Source organism: Falco peregrinus, chromosome 9, assembly GCF_023634155.1.
Source record: "Falco peregrinus isolate bFalPer1 chromosome 9, bFalPer1.pri, whole genome shotgun sequence".
Taxonomy (NCBI): Eukaryota; Metazoa; Chordata; class Aves; order Falconiformes; family Falconidae; genus Falco; species Falco peregrinus.
In genome coordinates, this window is record NC_073729.1 from 3,427,427 (window position 1) to 3,452,683 (window position 25,257).

The following is a 25,257-nucleotide window of genomic DNA, read 5'->3' on the forward strand; positions in this document are numbered from 1 at the left end:
AAGGTATTCCAAAAGAACGAAAAAAAGAGATGGACAGGCAGCAGACAGCTCCAGACGAGCCACAAATACTGTCTTCACCTAGCCCAAGAGACAAAGAGAGAGAACAGGAGGAGGAGGAGAATACAGGGTACATAACTGGAGTAAACAAAGAGATCCATAGTTCCACCATTCACTAAATAAGTTATGGTTTACTTGCACAGGATAACACAGATGAGTTGAGGCTGGAAGTGATCTCTGAAGATCATCCAGTCCAACACCCTTGGTCAAAGCAGAGTCAGCTAAAGCAGGCTGTTCAAGTCCGCATCTAGTCTGGTTTTGAATATATGCAAGGATGGAGACTTGGCAACTTCTCTAGGCAACCTGTGCCAAGTTCAACCCACCCTCACAGTGGAGAAACCTCTTCCTGTGTTTAAGTGGAACTTCCTATACACACACAAAGGCCCAACTAAGATTAGTGCCTTACCATGAAAGGGATTATAGGCAGATAACGTAACACAAAATTTCTTCTCAGTTCAACAGGTAGGCAAGACACATGAAATGTAGTGGACACAACAAATATAAGAGAAAAATAATTCTCCAAGGACACACAGTCCATCAGTGCTAATTTCCCAAAGACAGTGCATCTGTAAAAGTAGTGGGAGAAAAAAATCTTAGAAGTATCTTATTTTTCAGTCTAGCATGACCATACAGTTAAAAAAAAAAATAATCTCCAACAGTAACCTATGCTTATTTAGAAACAGGCTATTTTCTTGCTTAAGAGTATTTTTACTAGCTCTTCTAGCAATAACCATCAACTTAATTGAACAGGGCTGAAATTATTAAGGGGCTCACTCTTGGAACTGTAACATCCATAGAAGTTTTCTGAGAATACCTCCTAAAGTCTTCATTCATTTTTTGTAGGAGATTGCAGCTGCAGAAAGAACTTAATACCTGTCCAGCATCCTCTAGATTAGGATGCCAATCCTTGACCAGTTTCCAGTTTGAAGGGTCAAAACAACATGGAAGTTTAAAAGAAAACCAACAAAAAAACAAACAACCCAAAAAGAAACACACACACACACACCAAAAAAAACCCCAAATAACCACCAAACCAAAACACAGATGACCAAAAGGAAAACCTTCAAAAGTAAAACTGTAGAGCAATCCTGTACCTGCTGACAGCAGGTCATCTCAATGTGACAGCCAAGCTACCCATCATTCACAACCTGAAAATGAGAGCTTTGCAATAGAACACTAGAAGAAATTAAGAGATTCCAATAATGTAAAAATCCAAGAGTTAAATCTATTCCTTAATCTTAAGGACAGGGCACAGTTATTAAAAGAAATTCACACAGTCAATGAATAAAACTTACCCAGGGTGAATGGCTGGCATAATGAGTAATTCAACCCTCAGCTGGCAAACAGTCAGCAAAAAACATGAGAAACTTTAAAACATCCCACACAGTGCATTTCATACAACAAGAATTTGGAATGAAAAGTCTTCTTTTCCTACTTGACTTTGCTAAGACTAGTGTTTTATTGCATTTGAATTAAACCACAAGTTTTTGTCCTAGCATGGCTCAGACTTTATCAGAGCAGAATATTGTGGGGTTTTTAAAATAAAATTTAGAAAAAAGGAAATCATACAATCACCAGGTCATGTTTAGCTGCAAATATGTTATTGCTGGTCCCACTTTCTCATAAATTATACTACCACAGAGCAGAAGAACCAACATTACGAACCTGGGCTATGGTGTACCTAATCCCGGACCAAGGCAACAAAACAACCACTTTTCCAAGAAGATTCTCTGTGTAGAAATCTAGCGCCTATGTGGCTAGCCACATATAAAATAATTAAGAAAAAGAGTTAAAGAAGGTAAAGAGCCAAGCAATTACATGAACATTCCCTGCTGGGTCAGTATGAAGACCTGGTACACTCTCACCGGCAGCTAAAGGACTGCTGTTCAACCTTTGGCAGACTGAAACTTGAGAGCTTTAAGAGTAGGCTTTAGACAGACAGTAGAAATTAACACATTTTTGGTCCAGACCCCTTTGCTTCTCCCAGAAACCAGCTCCTCCATTATTTTTGTTCCAGTCAATAGTGCTTTTAATAGCTAAATGACAAGGGCAGTCAGTTTATGGCACATAAGGCTGAACACACAAGAGGAATGACACTGCAAAAGCAGAGCTTGTTAACACGTATGTAATGTAAACATTATTAAAAAAATCACACTGATTATTTTTCTTCCACATTAAGCACATACTGCCAAAGACAGCAAACTAAACAGCAAGAGCCTCAGGATATAGAGTATGTCGTTTTGTAAGTAGAAGCAGGCAGCCAGAAGAGCACTTTCTAAATGGATGCCTGAAAACAGTTTTCCATCTACTTTTTTATTTATTTTTTAAGTTAAGCACTTCGCTGGAAATATCATGCTTCTAATTCCCACATCGCGTTGGAATACTAAAGCAAAAAAAAGGAAAAAAAAAAGGTTGCACTTGCATACCCTAAGCCACTTGATTCTGGTTTCTCTCCTCAATTCTCCCCTGCACCCTGTATTAACCCATTTACCGTCAGGTGATGTTGCAAATATTGGCGCAAAGCTTTTACCAGCAATAATCTCTTTTTGTCCTTAAGTGGCAAGTTATCTACTTTTTTCCAAACTCTTTAATTATCAAATCACTGATTATCAATTAGTGGATGTTAGATAAGAAACAAAAAAGCAGCCCATTACCAGCAGTAAGCCAGAAAGGAATGGTCCCTTCCAGTCTAACCTCACCCCTTCCACCACCCCAAGCTAAAAAGATTTATTTGAACAAGAAATTAAAAAAAAAAATCTTTTCCTCTCAAGTATGCAATAACCTTTCTTCAAGAAAGACAGAGGAGGAACAGCACAAGTCCAGAAGGCAGAAACTGCCTGGCACAGCTATGGGATGCAAAACAGTAAGCTCAGCCATTACAACTTTGTGAAAGAGTTATTTAGGGCAGCTTTAGGGCTACTTTAATTTATGTCAGTTGACAATGATCTCTGTGGCCTTCAGGAAATAATGAAATAATTTTATCAAAATAAAACAGAGCGCTGACAATGCAAGGTAAGTATTCTATTCTACCCACTCCAGCACTAACTATCCATCAGCTACCTGCACCAGCCTGAAGGTTAGTCTGCACTACCACGAAGGCAACAGCACCTGCAAGAGAATGTACCTGGATTTGTTTAAACACTAGCATTTACCTTCTCTGTCCATATTGCTCTTTATCCTCAGTCTCACAACACACTTCCATTTATTATCCTTTAAAAACTGTATCCCAAGGTCATTGCAAAAGCAGCAGTATATTCCTGTTTATACAGTCCACAGGACTTTGGCGATTGGGTAGGGATCTCTGCCACAAATGACGCATTCAAGAAAAAAAATGCTTGCAGCTACATCAATAGCAATTAATACACGTTTATGAAAGGAACCAATACAGTTTCCACTGTTCCACCTAAACTCCATTTAAACCCAATTTTCAAAAGCTATGAAGCAATGAAAGAAATCTTCTAGGTGGATTTTTTCCATGTTTTTTACCAGAGTTTTATCAGTAATGTTTCTAATCTGCAAACAGAATTAAATTAATTAATAAAAATGTTATACCCCTATTCAAAATTAAACATAGAATAATCAAACAGAACTGGATGAACACTAGTAATACGCTCTAAAAGTACTCATGTGAAATTAAGTAAGTTTGATTCGATCACATTTGTGTGCTTTTTAAAAAACCCTTCTGGAAAACTTCACGTCTTCCAGGCAAGGGTGCTCATGGGAATCATGTCCAAACTGTCCCGGAAAACTACATTTTCAGTTTACGCTCGCAAATATTTATGTTGGAAGTGCTCGTACAACTATCCCAGTAGAATGTAATGCTCTTATGCAGCATATCCAACAGACTACATTCAAGAGTACAATTTAAATCTTTTGATATAGGTAAAGTGCACCCAATCCATAAGTGAGGTAAGAAAGTTGGGGAAAGGAGATAAAAGTAGTCATTTACCAGAAAAATCCAAAACAAATAAGAACTTAAAGAAAATCACTCTGCATTTACACACACCCCAGTGAAGACTGTTCAAGTTCGTTAAGAACACTATTTACAACAAATTATTCATGTTACTCTGCAGATCGTTATGGATGTTTTGGAGAAAAACAGTACTGCTTATGCATGAACTGAAAAAGGAACAATCTCCTCGTAACTCATAAGCAGAATGAACAGTATTATTCACTAGGCTTGCTAAACATTTTGGGTTTGTTTAAAAGAAACCAAGGAAATTTCTTTGGGATATTTCTTAACAGAACAACCCATATCAAACAAAAAAGTCCACCCTTACTTATTTATCATGGGCTTATGATCTTTCTATTGAAGTCAGCTCAACTTAAAACACTGACTGACTTCACAAGGGCAATTTACAGTATCTCAGCATTTGAAGAGGAGCACTCCTTGAACATTCATTTATGTCTCTGCCTTTACGTTCATGGAAATCTGTATCTAGGCTTCCACCTCTTCTTATTTTGACTGTTCTATGCATTATACATCCCTCATGCAATGTCTCTAACTTCAGAGGGCATTACTTCCAAATTTCTCATTTCCTTTCAAATTTCTACTGAAAGCTGGGATTCTTTCATCACCTACATTTGTTCTATATTATCTACCTAATAATTTTGAGGTTGATATTTATTATTGCCACTGAAATTGCTGTTTAACTCTCTAAAGCACAGAGTTTTAAAGACTTCCCAAAATAAATATATGGAATAAATGTACAGTATACTGAAAAATACTGCAATGTTAGAGAATACAAAACATATACTGGCTGCTCCACTCAATTTACAACATGAATTGCAAGAACCCACTTTAAATGCTACGTTTGCTCTTCTCAAGGAATCACAGGTTTTCTAGACATCAGAAAGAATTCCTTTCAAGAGGTAAATTCTACTGAGAAGCTTTTTTAATTTCTCCAACCTCTCTCAATATTCTAATGCAGCCCTTTGCACTGTAGCAGCATGACATCAGAGCAGTGATGGAAAGCAGAAAAGTGCTTGAGCAGTGCGAAAACACTATTTGTAAAATCACTGCTTCTGTAGCTTGTGCTTGTGTCTGAAATGTTGGTATATAAATAGTCATACAGGCCTACTCATTTGACAGCATCTGAATTTTAACAACTCTTGGGTGAGAAAGCTTACTGCGCTTTACAAAGAAAAACAATCATTCAGAGCCTACTCCTATCTCAACAAGTTCATAATGATTTTGCTACTGATATTGGGGTAAAGGACTAATGGCATGCCTCTGCAAAGTTTGCAGAAAGATGGAAGCTAAAAATCATTTTCACTGTAGTTAGCAAACAGGAATTTGCTTTTAAAACAAAAAAAGTGAAAATCATAAAAGGGATATCTTTGCAGTTCAGACATGCAGCCTGGTAATACTAGTTTACTCCAGTCAGTAATGTAGGCAAACTACTTCTGAACAATCAGATCAAAGGTCTATAAAGGAAAGACCAAATCTCTCAAAACTCATAACCGTTACTGGAAAATCCATCAAGTCTAAGTCACTATGACATAACTTTTTTTGGCAAAATTTCATTCTTAAGACCTCTACTGCCCACAGTATTGCTTGCAATATTTTATTTCTATGATTAATAATAGTTTAAATCTTCACAGACTCGTCATGACAAAGGGTACCGATTTGCTGTTTTGAAGGAAACTTTACAAAGGAAATTAAAATACATATATGAAAGCATTAATAGAACATATACTGGTTTGTTGCTTGCTTGTTTGTTTAAAAAGGCCATGGGGGGAACTACAATGATTTACACCTCTATAATGACATATTCATCTAGACAGCTGAACGGAATAAAGTTGTACTCCAGATTCTCTCTAGATCCAACACACTGGGCCAGACAAAAAAAATTCAGTACCATGAATGAAAAGGATATACTTTGTTTAGCCTACTTACCCAAGGAAACCAAACTTCGGAGATCACATTGTCTACCAAACCCCCTCAAATAGATCTGAAGCTTTCAATTTCAACCAAATTTGACAAAGACAAATTAAAAAAATTAACAGATTTCAGTTTCGGTTGATGTCATGGAAACAGGTGGTTAAGGCTGTAAAGAAACATCCAGTTTAAGCTCTCACCAAATCAAATGCTATCAAATTCACCAAGACTCAAATTTAATGATTCCTGTTCTTACATAACCCAATAGCATACTGCAGAAGACCTCATTGATGGCTCGTATATAATTAACATGTTATACAGAAAAATAACTGCAAGTTATATGGTATAGAATGCAGTAAAGGGACCCCCTGCATCTTTTTGTGACGGTTGAACTGCCGTGAGTTTCAAACAGGATTCTTTGTATTGAATGTCTGCAGGACTGGCTTAAAACAGAATTAAAGGAACAAGACAAAATGGATCAGCAACAAGAAATTTTTCACTGAGTTTATTTCAAAGTGAATAGGGTAACTCCCACTTAAAGCCAATGTCTTATTGCTTGTAGACAAAGCAGCATTTTGGAAATTTCAACTAGACATTAAGTTGGTGCCATAGCAAGCAATGATGCTGAAGCCTGTGCAGCGACTATCACACGAAAACACAAGAAAACCCTCCCAGACACTGAAGCCCTCCACTTCAGTTCCTCATCTTTGCACTCATTCACTATAGTCAATATGAATTACTCTTAAGAGTTTCAAGGGTAAAACACAGGTTAATAAGGCCAAAAGAAACACATAACAAAGACACGTGTGGATTTTTTTTTGTAAAAAAAAAATAAAGCAAGGAATACGCAAGTAGTGATTTCACAGAGAAGTAGTGGAAAATGGAGAAAAGCCTCTGTTAGATCTAACTAAAATAGCGTTTCATGATCATGCTGGACTGGGGTTTCTCAAGGCACACTGTTTCCACATGTGTTACTGTAACATGACACACATCCTTTGCTCATTACTCTTAATTACAATGAAAGCCTCCTATAATTAACTGTAGAAGAATGTATCAATGAAACTTAAATAAGCCAACCCTTTCCCCAAACATCCATGTATATATAATAAACTTTCACACTGACAGTTCTATAAAATCTATTTTTTTAGTACAATAATTAAGATTATGCTGCCTTTTGTATTCTTGCAAAATCATCCAAATATAGATTCCATGAGCTAGTCCTTCAGCTGCAGCAAACGAGAGGTGTTCTGAATTCAACCTACTACAAAAGCAAACCATCTTACTACAGTACTCAGATTATACATTAAATTCATATGTTTCATTATTAAAAATAATTTTCCTTCATTTCTCTACCATTCCCACTACCAGCAAAGAGCTAAGTGCAGACATTTTTCAGCACTGCCCTGTGTAGCCCTTTTCCAGCTTCTCTGATTAAGAGGCCATAATCCTCTCTGTGGCATCAGTCACCCTCAGCAAGCTTGACACACCAGCCCAGAAGGCCGTTCAGGACAAATTTGGTATACCTGATTTTGAATTCTAATCAACGCTTCCAAAAACAGTTGTTACCCCCCCAATTCAAACTGAAGGCTTTTCTGCATCAGTTTTGCCCACCCACAGCCAGATGTCACCAGGTTCCACTAATGTCCCAGACAGAGCAACTGGACTTCTTGGAGGGACCAGTAGGCTGCTGTTGGTAAACACTTTTTCACAGGTACTAAGGTGGCAATCAATGAGAACTTCACAGAGAGAAAGCCAGTGAGAGTTCCACTTGCTGTTAAGTTCTCCCTTCTTGGTACCCTTTCTAAGTCTGCCCTGAACTATGAACCCACGCTCCTTCCCAAAACCCCCTTCTTTTGATCTCAGTAAAAGCAGGTAAGAGTGACTAACACATTCATATAATATTAATGTATCTGGGAGCAAAGCTAGACCTGACTATCCCAAATAACTTTAGAGAATCAATAATTTTTAATTTAAAACAAAAACTATGAATATGAAGATGACTGCAAAACAGATAGGACTCTGCAATGCAACTTACACTTTCTTTCTATTCATCATTATATTTTGCCAGATTTTATTTCTCACTCTTCCCCATCCCCTTGGGGGAAAAAAAATATTCCAAGCCATCAGCTCTTAATCTTGCAAGCCTTAAAGTCAAGCTCTAAAGGAATTATTATAACCACTGTTTTCTTCAGCTGTACGCCACTGCAACCCAAATTCAAAGTTGCACACCATGACAACATACTATGGTGAATCAGGCCCTCATACTGCGCTTGTTGTCCTCTCCCTAAAATGCTGCAGGTTGCCTGCTTACCCTCCGAAACAAGCAGGATGAGGACTAGCTACGTACCACACACTGTTCATGCCATTTTGCATGCTCCGAAATGTGATTAGCACAGAAAATGCGAGAAGACCAGAAGGCATATTTCCATATTTAGCCACATATGTTTAATACAGAGCTAGATTTCACCTCAGTGCATTATTCCGTTAATCAAGGGCGAGCATAGCAAGGAAGACATAGGCTGACATCAGCTACTTTTAAGATCTCTCTTCCTCTTCCCCCCACCTCCAGCTTCTATGACACCATGCATTGTGCATTTCATGTGCATTCATGTGTGCAAACAGCAGAGGCTTATCTATAAAGATCAGGTATATGGTAAAACTGCAAAAGGAAACTTTCACCCTTGTCTAGCTGGTTGAAAAACTGCAGAGGCCAACAGCAGCAAGCCTCTAAATACATCCTCTTCTCCCTCCACCCCCACGTCTCTAATCACTTAGGAGGAAGATAGGAAGATTAGCAGAGAGGAGAAAAAATAACCAAAGCTGCAGATAACCCTTTAGGACCACAATGTCAGGCTACAAGACATGGAGCAAGAGGTTAATGCAGCTGTATTTTCAGGAATCTTCAGATACAATTCTATCTAAAGGGGAGGGAGGGGTGCTGAAAAGGTGAGGAGAGAAAAAAAAAGGAAATGGTGATGAAGACAAAAATGAATTTGTCATCCACAGTGGGCTCTTTGATCACCTGGAGTACCCAGGAAAGGATTACTAGCAGAAATAGAGCAGTTTTGTTACCAATATACTGCAATTTTTAGGTAAATTATTTTAATTATCATCATCACAACAGATTTTAGTAAGAACACAGCTGCAGAAGTAAGGGCTAATTCAGCTATGCAAAGAATAAAGGTGGTAACCAAAACAGTGACAGAAGCTACCTTCAGCAGCTGATACACTGAAGAGATTTGAAAAAAAATGGAATATAAATAAAAGTCACTTTCACTAGAAGACAATGTCATCTTCATCCATGTCTCTGAACGGTTGCTATGGGGTTGTGAAGAGGAGGGGAAGGATGGGGGGGTTATAATCAATCATCTCAGAAGAGCATTGCTTCTTACAGAGAAAGATCTGGATTTTGACTGTGTCCCTAAGAAAATTGCGGACTGCAGAGCTGCTGCCACGCAGGGCAGTGAGGAAGCAGGCAGAGCAGAGGCAGCAGCTGGGGATGGAAACGCCTATTAAATCCTTTAGACAACAGATGGGCAAAGCTCGGCTGGGTTATTAAAAAAAAAAAAATACACCACAATGCATCATGTTTTATTGTCCCACCATAATGAACAACACTTAACACCCACATGCCCAAAGAAGCCCCCCTATGGCTGATCTTCCCCTTTCCCTAAATTATAATCTCAAGTATCAATCCACTTTCGGGGGGCCCCCAACCCAATGCCATCGCTTATTTCACCTGTTACTAAAAAAAATAAAAATAATATGACAGACATTTGGGCTTCTTTTCAAGGGTTTTTCTTCCAATTAATGCTCCCCTGCCCTTGAAGTGAATATACTATCCAAGCAAGCAACAGTAAGTCCAGATCTTGAACGCATTTAAGGGATCTAATTATGTCATGTAGGGCAGAAGCACCTGCTCTCTGCTAATTCCCTCCACTCTGTTTCCTCTTTTTAATATTTCTTACCATTGTTCCATTCAGAAAAATCTGCTGGGGACGAGTTTCATAAACAAGCTTTAAGAAAAATAATTAAATAATCTCCCCTCCCCCCCAATCCCTCCTACAAAAACACAGCATAACCAGAATGAATTCTGCCACTGATCCTCTATTTTTCTTTTATTTCAGACCCTACCCACAAAAACCACCAGCCCATCCATCCATATTTGCTAAATACCCACAGCAGTCAGTACCACAGACATACTGTACATATTTCCCCCCCCACAACACCCCCCCCCCCCAACTGCACCTTAAGGACTACACCCTTTTCAATCATGATGTCATGAAATACTGCTGGTGACTCCCCCACTACCACCACCACCACCTCCTCGGTACTACAGGCTGTGAACCTTTCATTTCGATATAATATGATTAAAAGAAAATGCTCCTAAGTAGGGCAGCGAAGAAATTGATGTGAAAATTCACCACCAGCAGATCATCTATCTTTTTCCTCTGCATGCACTCTGGCTGTCATCAGAACAACACCCATTAGCAGGAGTAATGCATAAAGCATCTTGGGCTTTTTTTTTTTTTAAAGAAAGAAAAGAATTAAAATTAAAACTAAAAATAAATAAAGGCAAAAATCCCCTATGAATATTATCTCCACTAAAATAGCAAATGGGAAAACCTGAACCCTCAAATATCCCATCCCCAGCACCTCACTGCCGGTGAGCACCTCTAGCGCCGGTGCTGCTGCAAAAGAACCAACCTGTCTGTCCTTTTCCTAGGGTTTTCTCCAAACGATAGGGTCCAACATACTGTGCATGTTGAGCTCCGCTGCCTTCTTTCCCTGTTGATGTCATTTCTACCTGGATCTGTAATTCTGCAATGTGTATGTGCTGATGAGCTGGAATTTCTCTCTCTGCAGTTCTTTAAATTCCCACTTTGCAGCTGTGCAAGCAAAGCACTCTTTTTCTCTGCTTTAGTCCACTTGGTTGCAGATTTTTTTCTTCCTCCTCTTTCTTTCCTCTCTCTCTCACGTGCGTCTTTTCCTGCTGGGTCTGCCTGGGACACTGATGGACGACGGAGTTATTTTAATGTTCAAAGAGGGGGATCTACGATCCAAGCCCAAGGAGCATGATGCTGGTGATCCGAGCTCCGCACGCCTTGTTCTCTCTAGGAGCTGTTCAAGGGAGAGCCAGAGCTAGAGCAGCGGAAGAGCTGGGGCCCGCAGCTGTGACTGACATTAAAAGCAGCCAATCCCTTCGTCTCCCACCTCCTTCTCCCCTCCTCCTTCCACTACCTTTTCTTTTCCATCAGCAGCAGTTACTGCCTCTGCCTGCTACAGAGCATCATGATTAACGGCAACAGCAAACACCTAAGTTTATCGGTCTATTGATAAGGCACAATTAAATATAGTTTAATATGTATATTATTTTGAGACCCAAACATACACTTTTTTTTTTCCTCCGAATTATACTCCACTATGCAGCTGTACTTGCAGAGTATTAAAGAAAGGCTGAAATTGTGGCAGGAAATAGGAAAGAAAAGAAAAAGAAAAAAACCCACTACTACTGAAAATGGGCTTGAGAAATTAATTGATTCTGTTTGATTCTGGAGGACCTACATACTCTGTGGATTTTACCCTTTAAAAAGACAGTCTTTAGGGGGGCCAAATAGGAAAAAGATAGGAAAAAACCCAGGGCAAATCCTGTAAATACTGAACACAGTGGGACCTGCTTTTGAGTTTGATGGGAGCAAATTGACTTCAGGTCCTTAGATGACCAGATCAAAAATTGTATGGCTACTGTCTTAATTGGAAATACAGCAGAAAATTCAGGGACTGGATGGCAAAAGGAACTAATTCCCAGACCCACAGGCTCCATACTAGCAGTGTTAGAAAACTTTCACTGTTTCTGTCCAGGTACCTGTGTTTAACCTTCAGAGCTTAAGGAGTTGAATGAAATAAAAGATTCTGCAGATAAGCTTCAGGTTTGGCACAAGCCTATGTACTTTCTGGATTCAAGACCATACAACAGTTTCAGACAGACTCCAGGGCTATCAAGCTGAAACCATTACCATACACAAGTTCCATTTTTACCTTCTCTTCTCTGCTCCAATCCAGACAGAAAACTGGTCAAGATACTCTTATCAAATTGTAACTGAGACACGACACACAACAAGGATTCTTCAGTCAGAGACGGAAGCCTTGACAAGCCTGTAAAAGAAAGTGGCTGTAAAGAGAGGGCAAAACTTGAACAAGCCTTATCATTATCTTTTGCTCATTGAAAGAAAAGCCTATGTCATTGTTTGTTTTTTTTTTTTTTAAAGAAGGAAATTCACCTTTTTTTTTTAATACCTGTATCTACTGATGGCAGCTGCTGATGTAAATGGGAGTAAAACTAGAAAATGGCTCTTTACCTGTATCACAGGCAACACAACTACCCAACAGGTTTCAGAGGAGTTTACAAGATGAGGAGGCCAGAGGAAACCAGGCCAGCGGACTGAAACCTCCCGTCTCCTCAGGTAATAAAACCCCAACACTTGCTTTGACCTTCCCCTGCTTTGCTCTTTGTGGTTCACCTTTACTCACTTCCAGACTATGCCACTGCAGCAACCTGCCCCCAAACTCCAAAACACCCCAAACCATCCACATTTCCCTGTGTCCCCCTCCAGGCCTCACCCGGTGTGCCCATCCCACCGAGACCCCTCTGCTCGGTGGACTGCCTCTGCCTCCTTCCAACAGCAACTTCTGCCCCCACCGCTCTTTCCTCCCCTACCAAACTCAACTCCAAACTGCCATTTCTCCAAGCTCCCTCCCCAAAATCTTTCATTAAGCATTGTTCTTCCCCCACCTCATCGCAAGCCTAACAGCCGCTCCTCTTTCAGCCTCGCACCCCCTCACACTCCCACCCAACCCCTGTTCCCCTCAGAGAGGCGAGGTGCGTCACCTCACCCTGCAAGCCCGCAGCCCCTCACCGAAGAAGGGGGAAAGGCAGCTGGGGGAAACCACCCCAACAACCGGGGCTGCGCTCCCCCACACCGAGCTCCCCTTCCCTCTGCCCTGCAGCTCCCGGCGGGGGGAGGAGAGAGGAGGCAGCGGACCCTGCCGGCAGCCCCGGCGGCACGGCTGCGGCGCGGCACCGCTCTTCCCGCCAAAAGTGGGGGGGGGGGGGGCGTGGCCGGGCCGGGCTGCGTGGAGCCCCTGTGGGGAGGCGGGGGGCGGGCGGCGGGGCGCCTGGCGGGCCTGCCGGGGCGGGCGCGCGCCGCCGGACGGGCGTGCTGTGGGACGCGGGGCTGGCAGCGCGGGCAGGCCGCGGGGCTCAAAAACCCGGCTACGAGGCCCAGAAACTTCAGGGTGGATTCAACAGGACGATCTGGTAAGTCTTGCGACCCAGTTAAAAAAGAAAAAAAACTCTCAGGAAATGGAGGCAGAAGGCATCTTCCCCACACACCGTGGCTCCGGGGCCCTCCTCTCGCTGCGGCTGCCCGCCTGCGTGGCGCTGTGCCCCGTGGCAGCAGAAGCGCTCTCCCCGCTGGGCTTTTGGCCACAGAAATCAAGGTTTGGGGGGAATCAAAATGTGTCATGTTCTCAGACCTTTAACTGCCCTTTCCGTGCTGGCTGTCTGCTCCTCTGCCACCCTGCTGTTAGAAGGGCCCTGCACAGCCAGCAAGGGGCAATACTGAAGGGCAGGAATGTCACCGTAACTCGCAGAAAAAGGAAAAAAACCTGTTTATTTGTCTAAATTACCAAATTATCCACACCACTGTATTAATACAGGGGGTGAATATCAGCATAGATCTTTACACTTAACATCTTTTTAAATGCCAAGATTTGTATTTTAAAGGGCATTTAATAGGAGATTATGATGTCTGCACGTAGATAAACCATATCTGGGTCATGATATTAATACAGAGATGAGCAGTCGGACAGTATTGTCCATCCAAAACCCAGCTTGTGTATTTTAGAGTTCACTCCATTGGGGAAAATGAGTTAACAGAGCCATGGATGTTACAATTCCCCACTTTACGCCACAAAATATGTGTCAGCGACATGGGTGGAATAGGACCAAAAACATGGTAAAAAGCACGTGATCCTGACTGGAAGATTGGGGAGTTTAAAAAACAGAACAAACACCAAAAAAATGCACATAACCCCCCCCCCCCCCCCCCCCCCGCAAACACACACCCCCCACACACCACCACCCCACACCAGCCCCCCAACAAACCCCAAACCCACACCTTTTGGGCCTCTTGGTTACCTGTTTTTTTGATTCCATAGGAATATTCTTCTGTATGACCTATTGCCACAAATTTGACCTTTCATCCTAAAGTCTTTTTGAAAAAATGTTTGGACACTTCCTGATTTCTGAATAATCAAATGCTGTTTATTTGTTCATATAGAGCAAAATCCCATTTATCTGTACCCCTTTGATCTGAAACTCACTCCTTTGAATCTAGGTTATGTCCCCCTGGTGTGAATTACTTATACAATAACTCCCTCAATTATTTGAAGCCCTGTTTATCCAAATGTTTTGATGTTCCAGAAGTATTTTTAATAAACAGGGCTCTGCTGTCATTGGATATATCAGATGTCTTTGGGGATGCATATAGGATGATTTCCCCTGACCTTATTCTGTATCATCTTGTGCTTAAATGAACAGGCAGTGTAAACTTAAGGGTATAGTTAGAGTATTGGCACCATCTTCAGTACTTTTGCTTCTTTCCCCATTAATTGTTTTTCTTTCATTGTTCTCATTAAAGGACTAAATCTCAGAAATTTCACTCAGGAAGGACTCAACACAGATGCCAGCAACAGTTTGCTTGAGTAAGGAGTGAATAAAAAAAGTAATGATCTATAATTTTGCTTAGTTTTGTCGTACTTCTGAAACAAAGCAGAGCAAAATTGTTTGCATTTTTGGCATTTTTCACCCACTGCCATTGACAGTAGCTTGTGTCTAATGGAAGTCCTCAAGTTCATTTGTTTTCTTAGACACTTGCCATTGTCATTCTTACTCCCATGAGAATCTTAAGGGTCAAGATGAATCATGAAGTGATGAAAGAAGCAAAAGGAAAAAAAAACAGGTCTATGAGGACATTTTGGTTGGAACTAGATGATATTTAAGGTCCCTTCCAACCCAAACCATTCTTTGACACTTTATTCAGTGTCTTTCATTTGTTCAGTTGAGTATGTTTGTGGAATTAATAATAGAAAGTAAAAGAAGTAAGTTTAAGAGTTCCAAGAAAAGGCACCAATAAACCAGTGTAATGAGCATGGAATGAATCAACAGTCTTCTTGTGGTAAGAAGAGTTCACATAAAATAGGAGATTGCCTCCAGTTGGAATAACCTAATAGATAGTCCCAATGATAAGGATATACGAAGGATAAGCAGGACAAAAATACTCAGCATTTGCAATGTCAGAGTCCATTATCCTGAATTAAATGTTCTATCCACATGCCTATGGACACATTACACCCCTTTGATAAGTGGTATTGGAAATAAAATATTTTGGGAATTAACCTCATTATAGAGATACTCCATAATAAACTGAGCCAGGTATCTGATGGACATTAGGCATCAATACTGTTGACAAATGGGTAATACCTATATTGAGGATAACTATTACCAGTCTGCAGCATCTCCAAACAGATGCTAACAGTCTAAAATTGAGAATTTGTCCCCTTTGGATTACACATGTACCATCTTCCTAAGAAGCGGAGGCAGACCCTAGGAAAAGAAAGGATGTGATTTCAGTAAGTGGATCATGTTTCAAATTCTTAGAACACCCGTAGAGTTCAGACACTTTTCCTACTAGCCAGCAAGTGCTGAGGAACTTGAACTAGTTAACACTGGTTACTGGAAGACAGTTCTTCCACAAAGACTGTCACATTAGCAGCTCCTAAAGTGGTCCATGTCACCCAGCAGAGGTATACCATGATAGTATTTAGATAGATACTTTGGATGTTTTTCTGCTGTCATTATTGCTGGGTTTTATTTATTTATTTAACTATTATTATTAGGATTCTTGGCATTCTGAATATTCTAGTACCTCATTGTTAATATTCACCCAGTAAAATGAACTGTTGGATCATCATTGATGCATCATCTTTGTTTCAAGCTGGTTTAAGGTAAAAGCTTATAAAATCTTTAAGAACAGAACAGATAACTGCTTTCACAGTATTACTTCCACTGGACTGTGGAGTCTGTTTATCATTTTGGAAATACTAATGTCCTTTTCTCAAGCTTGCTGCTGTCATTACCTGTGCCTCACAGAACTGTTAAACTATTAAGAAACAGAAAGGTCTTTCCAGTTTAATAAGGCAATGTGAAAACCTCTCTCTAAGTTTTTTTCATACACTGAGCTTTGTATTTCATAAAAATATGAATACTCTATACAGACACATAGGTTCAATGTGTGAAGTTTTTAACTAGGTCTTGATGGAAACCAAACTTGAAAGGAATCAGACACTTTGGGGTAAGGTAGTTCTGTGATAACTGACCTCTCTGAGGTACAAGAGACCAAAACGATGTTCCTCTTGGGTTGTTAGAGCAAGTGTCTCCCTACCCTAATATCATGTCTCCAGCGGTGCCTGCAAACACAAGCTTAGAGAAGAATTAAGTCCAGGGCAAGTGTGTATGATTCTTCCCTGCAGTACTCTCTCAGGAGCTGATTGTTTTCAGCTCAGGGACTTCCTAAGCCAGATGTTGTTTCTGTGTATGCTGTAGCCCTCAACAGATTTCTTTTTCCGTGAGCTTGTTTTTGTCTTCCCTTAAAAATTTGACACCATGACAGATGGCCAGCTATCTCTTCAGATTATGTGCATACTTCTCAGAAGACAGTGAATCCTTGAGACAAGTAACATCCATTGATCAATGCTGAAGAACTCCAAAAAGAAAATAAAACTATGAGTGAGGCACCATTCTTGAAATCGTGCAGCTGTATGGAACAGTTCCAGCTGCAAGGTGACTGCTCAGGAAGCCTAGAAAGAGTAGAGCTGACAGACCAGAGCATTTGGTGCTTAAGATGTAGAAAATAGGCATGTGAAAACAGAAACACAGTTTCTGGCTGTGCTTTTTTGTTGTAGAGTAATTCTATCCATTCAGCTTCTGCTACAAAATGTGTGTGCAGCCTGATCACAAGCTGGCGGACTGTATCATAAAGAAGTGACTGTTAAGCACATATTAGCAACTATCATGGATGTTTTATAGGCACTCTAACAATGCAGTGAAGTGTGATTGTGATGTGAAATACACTGAACAAAATAGATTTTTTCACAGGTGGTTCAGTGGAACTTTCAGTCAACATCCTAGAATATCCCTGCATTTCTCAGCAGAGATGTCAAGTAGCCTAAAAGGCTTTGACCGGGATGAACAAATGAAAATATTAATTCTCTAGACCAGGGGTCCTCAAACTATGGCCCATGGGCTGGATACAGTCCCCCAGGGTCCTCAATCTGGCCCCTGGTATTTACAGACCCCCCCCGCCGGGGGTTGGGGGGGAAACCAAGCAGCCACAGATGACCTCCTGCCACTTAATCCACGCACCAGCCCCCTGTTTAAAAAGTTTGAGGACCTCTGCTCTAGACCACAGGGGAACTTTAACCAGAGAAAGTAAGAGGTACAGTTTGAATTAAACATGCACCACCTATCTACATGGCTGGACACACAGTTCCTGGACAGGCACTCAGAGCAGTCATGTGAACACAGGTAGAGCTGATGGCCTTATCCTGCTCCCCTCTCTGGCTGAGCAGGGTGGAAGTCCATTAGTGAAAAATAAATAAAAATATATATATATATATATATGCATGCACAAGGTGGATGCCTCCAGCAACTGGACTTACACAGTCAGTCTACCCAGTGGCAGGCCCCTGGGTCCCAGTCTGCTCAGTTGCTGGCACCTGTGCATACAAGCCAGTGAGGCCAACAGCCCCACTCCCCCCTGCCTCCCCTGTGCTCTCATGGCTAGAGATGCACAGGTGCTCTCACAGATGGAGCTGGCCCTTTGGAGACCCCCTCACCCCCTTGTTGCCAGGTCACTTCACCTTCTCACCATCCCTTAACATGTCCCACCCCTAGGCAGTGAGCCCCTTAGTCCGAAAGCTGACGGAGGGATCCTTGGTTTGCGTTCCTGCCAGCCCCTGTGCTCATCTCGGCTTGTGATGATCGCCTCTGCCATGGGCCTGGGAGGAGACCGGCAGGGTATTATTTGGGCACCTCTCTCTTGTTATTCTCTCTGAGCTCCTTCATGGTCTTTTGTCACACAGAACTGTGTGTTTTGCTGTTGGGTAATTTGTCTTTTAACTACAAAAAACACTTTGATTCTTGGTTACAATAGCTTGCCATTCCTACTGCAGGGAGAACTGTAGAAATGACCCTCAGACAGGAATTGTCATACAGGAGGCATGCTGTATCTCTTGGAAGATAAGGCATACCTGGCATTTGACACACAGTGGGAAATCGCGAAGTGCACACATTTGTAGTGATTTAGCACCCGCTGGGAATTTGAGAAAAGGACATCCAGCCCTAGGTTCCCACAAAATGTTGGAAGGAAGATTTAGAAGTAAAGACAGGCCAGCAGCTGATGGCAATGGCAAAATGATGAACAGTCCCCTGCTCCATAAAAATACATTATCCCAGGTATTTGGTAAAAGATAAAGAGATTGGCAAGGTGAAAAAGTGGGACTTTGTATTCACAACAGTCTCACAGAAAACAAAAGGCATTACTCAAAAACAATAAAAGAGTGCCAAGCTGAACAGTAGGCAAATAGAACAAAGGAGCCAAGATCCTGAGGCCACTATGCACCGGTAGGCAGATCCATATCTGTTCATCAAATTGCCACACATAGCAGTGGCAAGTGCAAAAGATAAGCTTTAAGGAAGACAGATCACAGGATGGTAGTTGGGATGAAGACTGCAAGTCAGGTGTAGGTTAGCAACAGCCAGCACACTTGACAGCAGAATCAAGCATAAACCAACAGGAAGAGTTTCATCTGATGAAAGTAATTAAAGAACTGAAGAACAGTTGGAGGGGTCAACAGGATATTGCTCATCAAAAGTAAACCAGCTACACGATTCTTCTACTGCTAGTTGCACAGGCGAGGAGGAAGAGGCTGTTCTGAAGATTTGCATGCTGAGGTCTATTAATTGGTGCAAGTGGTTGATTATATTGCTCAAAATGCTGGGTTTTCTTATCACAAAGGAAAACCAACATCATTTCCCTTAAAATGTATTTGCTAACTGCACCAATCGTTTGTTCATTTGGGAAAAAAAGCCCAACAAAAGTAACAAAAACCATGCACTGTAATACTAACACCTTCCTCAGTAATTGATTTTCTCCAGAGCCTTTCTGCTCAGTGACAGACCCAAACACATTCAGAGTGGGAGCACCAGATACTAGATACAATATTTATAAGATACTAGAACAATACGTGGATAATCAAGCTATGCTTATGCTGCTAACGTAAAAGTACAAAAACAACAAAACCTGAAAAAGCCAGCTCCAGAATCCCTGAGGTATTGAACAGGGCAGTCCAGAAGGCTGAAGCACTTTCCCTGCCTCCCCAAAGAGCAAAGAATTGTAGGAGGGGATTTCAGACTCTCTAAAACCTATGTTTTAATGACTTTAAAAAAAAAAATAGAAAAAAGTAAAGGAAGTTCTGAAGTTTCCCTAGAACCATTCAAACACCAGAAGGTCACAGTTCCTAGCTCCATAGGTGATGCAGCTTTTCAGAGAGAATGCCAGCCTGTTGGGAAAGCCTCTGGTAAAATAAAACAATACTCAGATGAAAGTTATGAGGATGACCAAAAGATGAACAGCGAAGTGCTTTTTAAATCCCCACCTGCTGGTGATATAAAAAGCTGAAACAAACTATAGCATTGTAATGATTAAATGATTCAGCTGGAACAGTAAGAAAGTGTTACAAACTGGTTGAAGAAACAAACTTTGGAAAATAGAACTCTGCCACCTTACACAAGTTTTGCTTTTGGTTAACTTCATGAGCTTCGGCAAGTAACTCTGACCAAGAATTGCCAAACTAAATAGTGAGTTTATGTGTCACAGATACTAGTCACTCCACTGGCACTCCTAAGTATCAGTCCTATTAAAATTAGTTAAAAGTAGGCAGCCCAAAGTTGAGATGTCTAAAATCCGATTATTGCCTTTAGCTTCCTTTACTTTTGTTTCATTCCTTCTCAGAAAATACTTCCAACTCACCTGCTCTTTATGATATACTTTGAGGTCTTTGAAAAGGGTCCTTGAAAAATCTGAGATTCTTGAAAAGTTGTATCAGAAATGTATTCTTTGCATATTACTTTTGTTTTTTTCACCTGCCTAGAAGTGAGAACTAACACTCCAACCACAGGACTGAAGGATCTTCTTTTTTTTTAGTATGGTCAGTTTGCACTGACCATTGCAACAGTTCTGCTGAAAAGCTGGGACACAACTGCTCTGAAGAACGGTCCACGAACCCCGTGGGAGTAGCAGCACACACTATTAGCATGAGTGCCTACTTCAAATCGCTCCTGCCAAGGCAAAAGTTATTCTCTCAGAAAAGCAGTAAATCAGATCACCTGCTCTTTTTTTTCACTGTGGTTAGTAGGTCACATACACTTAAGGATAGATTGAGCCCTCTAGGCATGGGCTTGCCTCGGTTAAGGTACAGCATGTACTATAAGAGGAGAGTCCCAGAAAGTGATTTTTTTCCTTCTCTAGCCTTTTCCACCATGATTTTTTCACATCTTTCCTCTGTGTCATCCTTTTTTGAGTGTCCAGAATTTCAGGAAATGCTAAGAAGATGGTCTCGATAGAGATAACGTTTCTTTGAGGGCTTCATAACAGCCAAATTCCAAATGCCATCTTTACTCTTTATACACCTAAATGTAAGAAAATGTCTACCCAGTGATTCACTATTAAAACATCAGATAAAAACCTATGGAATTTCCAGTTTGTCATGAGCTGGACAACTTTCCTTTCCTTTGCATCTTTTCTTTGCACAGCCCCTGAGATGGAGCTAGTTGATTGTAGAATGTCAAGTCTGTAAAATACAAAATTAAAAAAAAATATATCCTGGTGAAATCCTGAAATGTTTGCTAAATCTACGGTATTCATTATGGCAAGGTAGAAAAAAGTCTTAAGGGCTTCTCTCATGACAAGACTTGCATGACACTTGTTAGTAAAGAAAAAAGAAAGTTTGAATTCAATGTATGCCGTCATCAGCTCATACACATAGATCCCATTAATATTGACGAAAATCACATGGATGCACCAATGGGACAGTAGACCCGTAGCTGAGTTAAAAGTGTCTGCAGGAAAAGAGTAGCAAAATGATAGTGTCTGTACAATGTACCTCTCTTTCTCAGTGCTCCGGAAGATGCTTTTACATACCCTAACTCAGCAGCAGTTTTGTGCTTTTTTACTGATGGGAATTTTCAGACCCCAAGTTATTTCATTAGGTAATACCACCCATATTTAAAATGTCAGACTCAAACTGCATTTCCCAGTGTGAACGCTGAATACCAGTGCCCCAAGGAAAGTTTTATAGCATCGATTAACTGCAACCATTTGTAGAACTGACAAAGCGCTGCGTAAAAGGTTTATTCTGACTTTTAGATGTGAGTATTGTGCATCATTTTTATAACATGCAAGCCAACAATGATGTACTTTGTTACTGCAGGTCAGAAAAACTTCACCCCAGTGGATAAATCGCAGAGACTGACATTAGCAATCCCAGCACTTGCAAGGCACAGGATGAGAGAGACCACAGAAGAGGTATTTAATTGGGTTTTCCTCTTATCCCACTTCTGGTAAGAAAAACAAAATATACGTAAATGAAGAACACACAGCTCATGTGGGAAGAAATACCAGTGAAACAGGCCTGAACTGGAATGGTAGAAGTAAGCAAAATACCTGTAATGAAGTTAGATGAGAATAGTGTTGTATGTCTTTTAAAAGTCCAAAGACCAGGTCCTGAGCAGGTATAGGTAAACTTCTAAAAAATGTACCAAGTAAACAAACATCAGTGGTGGTGAAGTCAAGACCTGGCCTTAACACTGTTTCCATTCTGGTGGTCATTTTTACCAAAATTAACACATTTTTTTTAAAGGGCAATTACTGCTGCATGTATGTTCTTCATATTAGCATTTAAATATTATTAGATGCTATGCTACAGTTTGATGTAGATGTCCAAACTTGAGTAAGCGCTGTATCTTAAGAAGTACTGATCAGACATAAGAATGTGACAATCCTGCTCCCAGTGATGACTCTCTCCAGTTCACAAAGACAGGCATGTGCTACAGAGAAATAAAATAATTTACCCAGCATCGTTTGAGAGGTCTACAACTGAAACAGGGTTGAAAACAGATTTGGAGTCCCAATTCAGCAGCCACAAGGCAGCTTTTTTTCTCTATCTCTTGCCAAAAGCCATGAAATCTTTGAACACCCAAAAAGCAAAAAAACACCTAAAATACTTTCTGCTAAAGCTTAGAGACTTAGTATGGGGTCATGAAGTCCATCTGATTATTGATGATGTGAAATCAAGCTGACTATTTCAAAGGAGACAAGTAGAAACAACTTTGCCTGAAAAACAGAAAGAATCATGAAGAGTTTAAAACCACAAGGGTCAAATACTGTTGTTGTTCCCATTATAGCAAAAATTGTGTGATCAGTGACAATAGTTAAAGATACTTGTGACTCATAGGCACTTCGGATAGAGTTCTAGATGGCATAAATAGGAACAGGGACACACAGAGTAAGAAACATGACAGTAAGATATATAAAGACAGGAAAAGTTTTGAGTCTACAGATACTGATACAAACGATACTGAATCCTGCCATTTGAGAGATCCTTCTGCAAAATGGACCTGTTTATATGTGACAGACTTCTGGCTCACTTTTTGACAAGTCAGTTCTGTGTGAACCTAAGTCAGATGTTTGAGTACCAAGATCACTTAAAAAAATTTCCACTCCACCTGTAAAGATTTGGATAATTGCAAGTCAAAAGCTTTTTGCCCTCTCATGCGGAAATCATGGTGGTAGCTCTGCCAGCATTAGTAACAGTACAATGCATTTAAGTTATTCCCAGCTACCTATACAACTGTGGAAAAGAATGTAGCACATTACCTTTGTGTTCTGTATTGTCTAAGGCAAGGTCTTGAAAACCAATACACACGAGTGACGTCAAACATGGAATTTCACAGATGGTTCTCCTAGCTGGTCAATAATTCTTGATGTCACAGATTCACAGTAGTGAATGATTGTCTATGCAGTGACAAGTGTATGGAGGGCACAACACACTTAAATTGGTGAGGTCTGGCACCTCCTGTCCGTACACCAGGTTTCCTTTTTATTTTCTCCCACATTTTAATCCGTCCTCCTGTTCGTGGGGCACCTAGTGCAAATGTGTGTTACTACCCTCTAGTGGTCAACGTCGCAAAGTTGAAAGTCCTCCTACTAAAGACAGCTGGGGTAGGGGGCCCTGATCTCAGATTGCAGGCAGGTTTTGTAGATAACACTATTGAGATCCACCCCAAAAATGCATTTGTGTGGCAGAACTGAAGCTTGTAAGCATGTGAACAAATCCATTATACACAACCTGGCACAGGCTGCCCAGAGACACTGTGGATGCCCCATCCCTGGATGGGGCTTGGAGCAACCTGGTCTAGTGGAAGGTGTCCCTGCCCACGGCACGGGGTTGGAACTAGGTGATCTTTTAAAGTCCCTTCCAACCCAAACCATTCCATGGTTCTGTGGTTCTGTGTGTGTTCTCCTAGCCTTCGGGGGTAGGCTGGGTACAGTGGAGTTACAGGTAATAACTCTAATGCTAAAACAGGCCAGAGTTCTCTTTGCTTACATCTGTGGCTCCTCAGAGAACAGAGCCCCTGTGAATGGCATCTCCAAAATTCTTCTGGGTCTTCTCTGTTGATTGCTTAGGTGTTTACACAACAGATCCCTATGGCTGCATCTAATCATAACTCAACTGTCAATCACTTTTCAGCATTGGGAGCAGTGATTTTCTATTATCAGTTCGAACTCCTTTAGGTATTAGTGTAATATATAGCATGGCATGAATACTGGGTCTGAAAGTACAAACAGACAAGCTCAGATCTTCAGCTAATGTAAATTAGTATCAGTACCACTGACCTCATGGATCATATTATTTGAAGTGAAGAGGAACTCCCCTGTCCAGTGAACTTTTAGCTTTCTATTTAAGCAAAGCTGCTAGTAGTTTGACACACACTTCATTTTTTAAAACTTTAATGACGATTATGTGCAATTCCCGGAAATATTTAAACAGCACATTTAAGCCTCCTTTGATCATGAAATGGTTAAACATGTGAAAACACACCACAAAAGACTTGAACAGAGCTTTCTTGACTGGACTAATGCCAAAGCTATAAACCAATATCTTGATGCTGAAAGCGATGAACAGCTACATGAGTGGCTTAGGATTGCATCTTAAGAGCAATTTGTATGCATTATTCTGCATAACTGTACATCTGGTGACAATAGAAAACATGGTGCATAAACAGGCATAGCCAGGGTTACAGACAATAAATTCAGGCAATCACTGGCCTTTTCTGTATCGAAGCTATTGGGGTTCCCTCTAACAGCCAGGCTATCCTTGATAAAAAAGCACTATCAGAGCCTTCTAGGGCAGACAAGGAGTCAAAAGCCACAAAAAAATTTGCTTTACTACTTTGGGGAGGAATGGGTAAAGGCTGTGGAACAGAATAGCATCTGTGGGCTCTCTCACTTCCCTTCAACCCCTATTATCTGCAAGTAACAAGATTTTAGCTTTCTCGGTCACTGTCACCGTGGAGACCATGGTTCCCTCAACTGTGCAATGCAGCCAGATACCCACCTTTGTGAAACTGCAGGCGAAGTATCCTTTTCAGCCTGCCAAAGCCACAGTGTGGTTGGCAACACGGGACAAAGAACCAAAGTAAGAAATAATCACGGGAAAATGATTGCAGTAAAGTGATTTTTATGCTGTGGTATCCATTTCTAGTAGTAGAAAAAGAAGTCTCCCTCCATAACATGCACTTCATGAGTTCCCATTGCTGCCGAAGGTATTTTTTTCCATAGAAATGCAGAAACACCAGTTTCTGAGGAACTTTGATTGCTCTGAAACGAAAGCATTCTGCTTACAATGCATAAAGGCATTTCATGGGGAGCCCTGTACTGCGTAAGGCAGAGTGCAGGATGGACACCTAGAGAAGAAGCTTTCTTTTAAACAAGTTGCACTGAGATGTTTCATTTCTCTTGTTTCTTTTTTTTCCCCAAAGCAACTTCTTATTTTACATAATGAAAATTAAAGTGATACTGTGTATGTTCAAAAGAGTTGTCTGTTACTTGTAGTTCTGACGCAGCTTTAGCTTTGGA

The 25,257-nt window shown here is 40.9% G+C and overlaps 2 protein-coding genes across 17 annotated transcripts in view; one reads left to right on the forward strand and one right to left on the reverse strand.

The window, feature by feature from the left end:
• The window catches only part of BRSK2 (BR serine/threonine kinase 2), a 315,350-nt gene extending 304,255 nt beyond the window's left edge, over window positions 1-11,095 (reverse strand). For all 15 annotated transcript variants that reach the window (XM_055814154.1, XM_005236313.4, XM_005236315.4 and 12 more), the window contains exon 1: window positions 10,646-11,095. In XM_055814154.1, the coding sequence (XP_055670129.1) occupies window positions 10,646-10,739 (94 nt within the window). In that variant the 5' untranslated portion in view covers window positions 10,740-11,095. The remainder of the gene's footprint in view (window positions 1-10,645) is intronic.
• Window positions 11,096-13,148: 2,053 nt separating this feature from the next.
• TOLLIP (toll interacting protein) overlaps window positions 13,149-25,257 on the forward strand; it is a 66,689-nt gene continuing 54,580 nt past the window's right edge. Inside the window, exons 1-2 of one of the 2 annotated variants that reach the window (XM_055813681.1) lie at window positions 13,151-13,256; window positions 21,551-21,645. The gene's annotated coding sequence lies outside the window, so the exon portion shown is untranslated. Of the gene's footprint in view, window positions 13,257-21,550; window positions 21,646-25,257 lie in introns of both variants that reach the window. The other variant, XM_055813682.1, reaches the window with a different exon arrangement.